At 36.5% G+C, this 8,716-nt stretch overlaps 1 protein-coding gene across 1 annotated transcript in view; it reads left to right on the top strand.

Moving 5' to 3' along the window:
- BIRC6 (baculoviral IAP repeat containing 6) overlaps window positions 1-8,257 on the top strand; it is a 176,847-nt gene extending 168,590 nt beyond the window's left edge. The window contains exons 72-74 of the mRNA XM_004686308.2: window positions 1,891-2,079; window positions 4,366-4,500; window positions 7,124-8,257. Of these exons, the coding sequence (XP_004686365.1) occupies window positions 1,891-2,079; window positions 4,366-4,500; window positions 7,124-7,303 (504 nt within the window). The 3' untranslated portion in view covers window positions 7,304-8,257. The remainder of the gene's footprint in view (window positions 1-1,890; window positions 2,080-4,365; window positions 4,501-7,123) is intronic.
- The last annotated feature ends 459 nt before the right edge of the window (window positions 8,258-8,716 follow it).

Below are 8,716 nucleotides of genomic sequence, written 5' to 3'. Positions count from 1 at the left end.
AGGGCCCACATTTTGGGGGTCTTTGATCTCAAGTGGGTCAGGAGAGGTCTGCCGCGCCATGTGGTCACCTCCGGGACAGGCGGGGATCGAACTCATGCGGAAGTGGCTTTAGCTTCTCAGTGTTGTGCCTTAATCCGCTGCGCCACCAGGGAGGGCCATCTTTTTTCTTTTCTTATTATTTTAAATATTGAAGTCCCAGAGCCTTCGTGGTGGCACAGAGGTTAAAGTCAGAGCACTATCAAGTTGTCACCAGCCACTGCAGTGAGTTGTGTCCCCCACATGGTGCAGCAGGCCTGTGTTGTTTTGCTGATACTCCCTGCTCTGTCTCTGGTGAATCCTCTTACCTCCTGCACCACTCGCCTACACCCCAGTTTGTTTTTTAAAAGAATTATTTATGTTTACAGAACTGGGGTACAGGCCAGAGGTGTGGTGGGTGAGAGGATTCACCAGACACATAGTGAGGAACAGAATAGGTAAATTGAAAAAGTACACTGCTGAGGGGAGCAGCGGGCAGGTCAGAAGAGGTCTGCTGTGCCATGTGGGTCACCTCCCTGGCGGGGGATCCAACTCGTGCTACAGTGGCTTTGGGGAGATTTATAATATGGTTCTTTAACCCATTGCACCAACAGGGGGGACCTTACACCCCATTTTCTGTATGCATAAAAAAATAAAACTTTTAAAGAGTTGAAATCCCAATCCTTTTTAAATAGCCTTGTTCTTACTAGCAATTTATTATTTTACTGTTATGCTCAGCTTTTTTTGGCTTACAAAAAATTATTCTTTGAAATGAAATGATTCTGTAAGCAGTTCAGTTAATTCTGGACTCCTGCAATAATTGAATGTTATGATTCCTAATAGCTAAGTTCACTTGTGACCTTGACATCAATAATATGATTGCTTACTTTTCAATAGTCTAATATTCTCTGTTCTTAGAGCGTATGTTTCAGGTTCAAGTTCCCATGTGAAAAGTTTTCTAAGAATATTTATCCCTTTAAAAGATATATTTATTTGAAATTCTTCAATCACCTCTCTAATGAAAGTGCAATTGTCTTTAATCCTTTTTCATTTGTGATGAGGGCGGATGGTACCTAATTTTTTTGCTTATTAGCTAGCAGTGTTAAAGTAGCTAAGAATGATGTCTCAAATCTTGAATAATTCTGGGGTTTGAGGTGGTCTTTTAGTGGTGAGTCTGTCTTGTCAGTAAGAACTTCCCAGTAAGTCATTTTTTCTTGAAATTATATTGCCTTATGTATCATTTTCATTACAAGTGTTATGAGTAGCTTTATGATTAGCTTCATTCTTTTTTAAAGATTTATTTATTTATGCTTACAGAACTAGGGTACAGGCGAGAGATGTGGTGGGTGAGCAGGTTCACCAGAGTCAGAGTAGGGAGCAGAACAGGCAGATCTACTGAAATATACTGCTGAGGGGAGCAGTGGGTAGGTCAGGAAGGATCTGCCACACCATGTGGGTCAGCTCCCTGGTGGGGGTTTGAACTTGTGCTGCGGTTGCTTCAGAGAGCTTCATAATGTGGTGCTTTAACCCGTCGTACACCAGGGAGAACTCGCTTCATGATTTTTAAGAGTACAAATTGGTATGGGATGTTCGTATACAAATGTGTCTTAGCATTTTCAGGAAATAGGATGTACACATCTATTTTTATTTAGTCAAGGATTCAAAAATGTAAAACATTATTAGATATTGTATAAGATTCTACCTATCTTAACTTTGCTTAAGCAGCAAAATTTTGAATTTCAAAATTATTGACATTAATTTTATGGTGATAGAAACAGTGTTAGTAAAATGTACTCTTGATTGATAAAGCAGGAAATCAGTTTGCTTTCAGTAAAAAATCTCTTAAAACTATACATTATTTCTTTTGTTCTTCAGGTATTGGTGTCTGTTCAGTCTCTTATACTAGTAGCTGAACCTTATTTTAATGAGCCAGGATATGAACGGTCTAGAGGCACTCCCAGTGGAACACAGAGTTCTCGAGAGTATGATGGAAACATTCGACAAGCTACAGTTAAGTGGGCAATGCTAGAACAAATCAGAAACCCTTCACCATGCTTTAAAGAGGTACGTTTTATAAAACTAGTTTATTAGAATGTAGTTTGATTGAGAGTATCTGTAGGTTAAGTACATTTTATTATAGTTTTTAGAGTTAATTCTAAAAAAACTGATAACAGAAAAGTTATATATATATATATATATATATATATATATTTTTTTTTTTTTTTTTTAAAGATTCATTTATTTTTGCATCCAGAACTGGGTTACAGGCCAGAGATGCAGGGGTGGTGAGAGAGGATTCACCAGAGACAGTGTGGGGAGCAGAACAGGCCGACTGACGAAGTACACTGTTGAGGGGAGCAATGGGCAGGACAGGAGAGGTCACCTCTGGGGCAGGGATCAAACGCATACTGAGGTGGCTTTAGCTTCTTAGGGCTGTTCTTTATTTAACTTGCTGTGCCACCAGGGATGGCCGGAAAAATGTCATATTTTCAACCTTTCTACATTGTAAAAACTGACTATATTTTGGGGCAGTTTTATTATTTTTTTCTTTTTATTTTATTGATGTGAAATTGGTTTATAACATGAGTTTCAGACATACAGACTTAATGTCAATAATCTATATGCCCCATTATTCTTGTCACCAAATGTTGAGTTTCCATTTTTACATACAGGTAAATAAACCCTTTTACTCAGACTACCACTCCAGTTCAACTTTCCTTCTGGTACCCACTATTTTGTTCTTACTTTCCAAAAGTTTGTATTACCATGGGTATTTTGGTGGTCAGTGTGGTGTGGTAGTAACATCTGAATTGGAGAGATCATGTACTTCCAGAACACAAATAATGATGCAAAGCAGTGTTACCTCAATAAAAAAGGCAAGTCTCTGGGGTTCCCTGGTGGTGCAAGGGGCTGTCTCAGCATTATAAAGTTGTTACTAGCCACTGCAGTCTGAGCCAGGGAGCCACATGATGTAGCAGACCTTTCCTCGTCTGCCCACTGCTTCCCTCAGCAGTGTATTTCAGTCATTTGCCTTTTCTGCTCCCCATTCTGTCTTTGGTGAATCCTCTCACCCCCACACCTATGACCTGTACCCCATTTCTTGAATGAATAAATAAAAAAATTAAATTAAAAAACCCGATAGTAATAGGAATAAATAATAAATTTGTGTTCTGTTTGTTCATTTAATTTGTTTCATATATACCACTTACAAGTGAAATCATAATGCTGTTATTTGTTATTTGTCTTGTTCTTGATTTTAAAAAATTGAGCTTTTAATTTTTTAGCAGTGGGTATGATGCTAGCTGTGGGTTTGCTTTCTTACTGTTTATTTCACTTCTACCTATATAATATAATGGTTTTTATACTGTTGATGTGATAGAGCATGATGGTTGATTTTTCTTTAATCATCCTGCAGCTATAAAATAGACCTCACTTGATCATTTCATGTTATCCTTTCAATGTATTACCAAATGTGGTTTGTTATATTCTTGTTGAGGATTTTTCACCTGTGAAGTAGCAGCAGTGATCTATAATTTTCTCTTTTATGATGTCTCTGGTTTTTGGAATCAGGGTAATTAAAAATTTTTTTATTATAATAGTTTATTTTTATATCATTTTTACATGTCAGTTGTAATCCCTGTGGGTTTCCCATCACCAGTTCACCCGTGTGCCATCACCATAGTCCCGGGCACTCTCCCCCCTGACCCCCATACTGATCCCACTCCCTACTCCACCCCTGTAAAATGTCTCTGGTATATAGTTGTTCGTTATTGTTTTTTTTTTTCCTCCTGGAATCAGGGTAGTTTTTTAAGCCCAAATGTAAACCACATCATTACAAAGAAATTAAGCTTCATAAATTAACCAAAAGATAATACTAAGAATGTCATAATGGTACACTTTTTAGGAAAGCCCTCATTTTGGTTTCTGTGTGAAAAGATGTTTATAGATTTCTGTAGTTACCTAGCTATTTTTTGTGTTCTCCTTTAAAGATAGAAATGTTGACAATTTTTCTTTTATCAATACTTTCCTAATTCTTTCTTCCTCATTATTTAGATTCATCTTCTGAATATATGGCACAATTATGTCTCATCCTCTCTAGATAGATTTGCTTTTTGATAGAGTATGATTGGGCATTATATTATTTTGCTTAGGGAATTGGACATTTCACCATTTGTCATCTGTTGCTATAGATTTGATTTTTCCCCATTAATAATAATTTATACTTTACTAAATTGCGTTTTATAGAGAGAAAAATAATGTGTTTTTAGATTTCATTTCTTTGTATTGCTACATATTTTGTCTTTTAAAATCTGGCTTGAGCACATTTTGTTCCCTTGTTTAATTGCTAAGGTCATACACAAACATTTTTACTTGAAGAGAGTTGAGATCATGGCCCAGTGTGAGGAGTGGATTGCAGACATCCAGCAGTACAGCAGTGACAAGCGGGTGGGCAGAACCATGTCTCACCACGCAGCAGCTCTCAAGGTGAGGAGCCTTCCCAGCATGTTTGCCAGGTGGAAAGGTGGGGAGGAAAGAGAAAAAAATGGTCAATTAACTTTAAGCTCAGGGACCTATGCTGCCACCCAAAATCTAAATTCCACTTGACAATGAATTGACTGTTCATAAAATTAAAAATGGATACAAAGAGTGAGCCAGCAGAATCTTTTATTGAGTGGTTAGAAGTGCTTTCTTCGAATAACTTTAAACTTCCTTTCGTATAAACTTTTGTTAACACCCTAAGCATATCCCTTAAAATAATCTAATTATCTTAAATGTGTATCTTTTTTTATCTTACTTTCTGTTTATAGAGGGTTCTCGCCTTTTTTCTTCTCACACTTTAAGTTCTTTTCTTTACCTTTCCCTTTTCCTAAATGATTATATGTATATAAAATCTTCTTATGCATATCTTACTCTCTTTTTCTCATCTCTGTATCCCTGGTGTGTTCACCATTTAATCTTTAAAAGTTCAAATGATGCCACTCTTAGTTTTCTCAAAATTATATTGCTGGCATTTTTGTTTGAATGTCCTTTCATCAAATCATTAAAGCTTTAAAATTAGAATTTATCTCCCTTCAAATCAGATTTACTTTGTTTGTATATTACTTAATTTAAAATCGTTTTTGTTTTAAAATCTTCAGTCATAGTTTCTCCTTCTAGTATACACGGTCAGTGCTAGGTTCCATCAGTGCTGCTTTCATACAGGAAGGATTCGCCAGTGCCAGTTACTTCTCTCAAGTTTTTGCAGCTTAATCTCTCTCACCAACTCCCTTCTAATTGGCTGTTCTCTTTCTAGATGTAATGCATAACCAGATGTGTTTAGATAAGTCATTCCTTTATCCAAAACTATGAATGGTTACAGTCCATTGCATATATTTACCACATCTTCATCCATTCTGTTTTTTGGCATTTGGGTTGCTTCTGTATCAAACTGCTGTAAATAGTGCTGCAATAAACATAGAGGTGTAAATGTTCTTTTGAATTAATGTTTTTGTGTCATTGGGTAGATCCCTAGGAGAGGAATTGCTGGGTCTTATGGTAGCTCCATTTTTAGTAGTCTAAGTAAACTCCACACAGCTTTTCATAGTGATTGGACCCATTTGCATTCCTACCAGCAGTATAGAAGAGTTCCTTTTTCTCCACATCTTTGCCAACATTGTTTCCTGTTTTCTTAATATGAACCATTTTTACTGGTATAAAATATGGTTTTGACTTGCGTTTCCCTGACTAGCAGTGATGTTGATCTCCCCCCCCCCATATATATATATATATATATATATATATGTTGGTCATTTGAATGTTCTCTTTGGAGAAGTATCTCCTTGGCTTTTCTGCCCATTTTTTGACTGGATTGTTTTCAGGTCTTATATTTATTTTATCTACTCTGAGCTGATTTTTATGCATAGTATGAGGTTTTATCTTTTGCTTGGTGGTCCAGTTTTCTTAGCACTGTTAAGTGAACAAACTGTCCTTACTCCATTGCATATAATTTGCTCCTTAGTCAAAGATTTGTTGTTCATAAATGGGTGAGTTATGGCCTCTCTGTGGCACGGGTGGTAGAGTGGTTTAAGCTTCAGTACTATGAAGCTATCTGCAGCCACTGCAGCATGAGTTCGATCCTCAGCCAAAGAGGTGACCCACATGGCATAGCAGACCCCTCTCTGTCTTACCTTCTGCTCCCATCAGCAGTGTATTTCAATAGATCTGTTCCCCACTTGGTCTCTGGTAAATCCTCTCACCTCTTCCCACAATCTCTGGCCTACTCCTTCCCAGTTCTTGTATGCCTACATAAATAAATCTCTTTTAGAAAATGTTGATTGATTTTCAAGGTTAGCCATTGAAATATGTGGGTTATTTTCTGGGTTTTCTGTTTGATTCCATTGGTCTGTGTCTGTTTTTGTTTCAGTACAATACAGTTTTAGTTATTAAGGCTTTGTAGTATAGTTTGAGGTCTGGGAGTATGATAATTCCATTCTCCTTTTTAGTCAGGAGAGGTTTGGCAATTGAGAGTTTTTTTGTGATTCCACATGAATTTTATCAGTATGTGTTCTATTTCTCTGAAGAGTGTTATTTAAATTTTTATTGGTTTAGCACTGTATCTGTAAGTTCCTTTTGGTAGGATGGCCATGAACATGGAGTATCTTTCCATTTCTTAATGTCTTATTTTTTTGAACAGTGTTTTATAATTTTCTTTGTATCGGTCCTTCACCTCTTTTGTTGGACTTATTCCCAGTGGATTTATTTTTATTGGTAGATTTGTCTTTCTTTCAAAATAATTACACAGATGCAGCATCGGAGGTTACGGTTTTGATTGAGAAATTGTGTACGTAGCAAGTAATGGTTTTCTTTATGTCATTAGCAATGCTTTTGTGTTGCAGCTTGATGTTATCTTCTCAGGGCTTCTCAGGAACATCAGTTATTTTGAGATTAGAAAGTTTTACTAATTTTGTTCTTGTCACATAGTAAGTAGCTAGTATAAGGAAAGTGCTTTGTTACGTATGTGTGGTTTAAATGCTGTGAGTTTTGTTTTAAGCTCAATTAGTTACACAAATGATTTTGTGCTAGAACACCAGGTTTACAACTCTAACATCACCCATTTCCCCCCGTGTAGCGTCACACTGCTCAGCTGCGGGAAGAGCTGCTAAAACTTCCTTGTCCTGAAGGCTTGGACCCTGATGCTGATGATGCCTCAGAGATGTCCAGTGCCACAGCAGGTGTGGAGGAGACTCCAGTGCATGATCAGGTCAAACCCAGCAGCAGTAAAGAGCTCTCCAGTGACTTCAAATTATGAGCTGCTTTGAAATGGACTTCATAAGACACAAGGCTTTGAAGCACAAGCCAAATATGTCAATATTTGTATGTAAGAAACTAATTATGTTATAGTTAATGAAACAGAAACTATACTATGCCCTTAAGAAGATCCAATTTAATTCAAGGTGATCTTTTATTTACCTGTACAAGAGTGTAAACTTTTTTGTGCTTTTATTTTTCAATTGTGAGAACCACTGATTGGTATGTTCAACAAATTTGTGTATACAAAGAAATGGATAAATCACTGATATATAAGGGAAACTACCTTAGGAAAGAATGTTTACTGAATGTTTATTTTATTTTTTTTTTACTGTAGAGTGAGGGGTTGTTAACAAAGAATATATATTGGTCATTCTTACAACTACTATTTAAAGTCAACAACTTTTCACTGAATTTGATAGGTTTTATGTTTGGCCATACCTTCATGCTCATATTTGATTTTTGAAGACCTCCTCCATACACTTCAATAAAAGTTAAATGGACATCCCTCTTTTTTGATTTACTGGTACATTTTTTAAATGATAAATCTGCCATAAAATGCATTATAGCTGGAGACTTGCACTTGTATGGATGAATTTATTACATTCAACGTATTTAATTTTATGCCTTCTAATTCTAAGATGCAGAAAAATAAATGAACATGATTTTATTCTATGCCAACATTTGGGCCTCTGAATGTATTCGTTATTTGAACTTACGTATAGGAAAAGGAATGGTCAATTTGAAAAGTCACTCTAAACTGATTTTTTTCTAAAGGGCTCCTTTTCCCCCTGAACTCTTTGGTTTTATTATTAAAGTCACATGTATATATTAAACACTGAGGTTCATTAAAGCAGAGAGGATGTACCTTTGGTGCTGTTACAGTACATTCTGTACCTGCCACATAGGCTCATTTTCATGCAACTTCTTCTTAGAGCCAAATAAATAAACGTGTTAGGCGTATTAGATGTCTTATTTGTAAAACAGTTTGCTATGGTGTGAAGTGCTATTTCTATGGATTGTACACTTTCAAGATCTATGCATGGAAAGGGAATAGATATTATTTCCAAGACCAGTTATCACAAGGGAAAGCTATGGTGATTCTCCACAGTACTTGGACAAAGTGGCACACTGGAATCCTGGATATGGAACTGAATAGGAGATGCTCTATTTTGAATCATAAGTTGCTCACTGGAGAAAAAAGGTAATTAGGGGGCATGATGCTTTCTAATGTACAAAGTGCAGAGCTGCTCACATTTTGAGTAAAGGAGCGACAAGCAATATGTCCAGGAAATGAAAAGTTTGCTAGCATGTCTGGTGGGTGGTGAGCTACACCAAGAAAGATAAAAGTCAATTTAAGAGAAAGTCAATTAAACTAGCACAGGCATGCTAGCTAAAATCTAAGTATATCTAA

Source organism: Condylura cristata, unplaced genomic scaffold (assembly GCF_000260355.1).
Source record: "Condylura cristata isolate star-nosed mole 26May11 unplaced genomic scaffold, ConCri1.0 scaffold00020, whole genome shotgun sequence".
Classification (NCBI taxonomy): domain Eukaryota; kingdom Metazoa; phylum Chordata; class Mammalia; order Eulipotyphla; family Talpidae; genus Condylura; species Condylura cristata.
The sequence above is the reverse complement of the archived record's forward strand: the minus strand, read 5'-3'. Positions and strand labels throughout refer to the sequence as shown.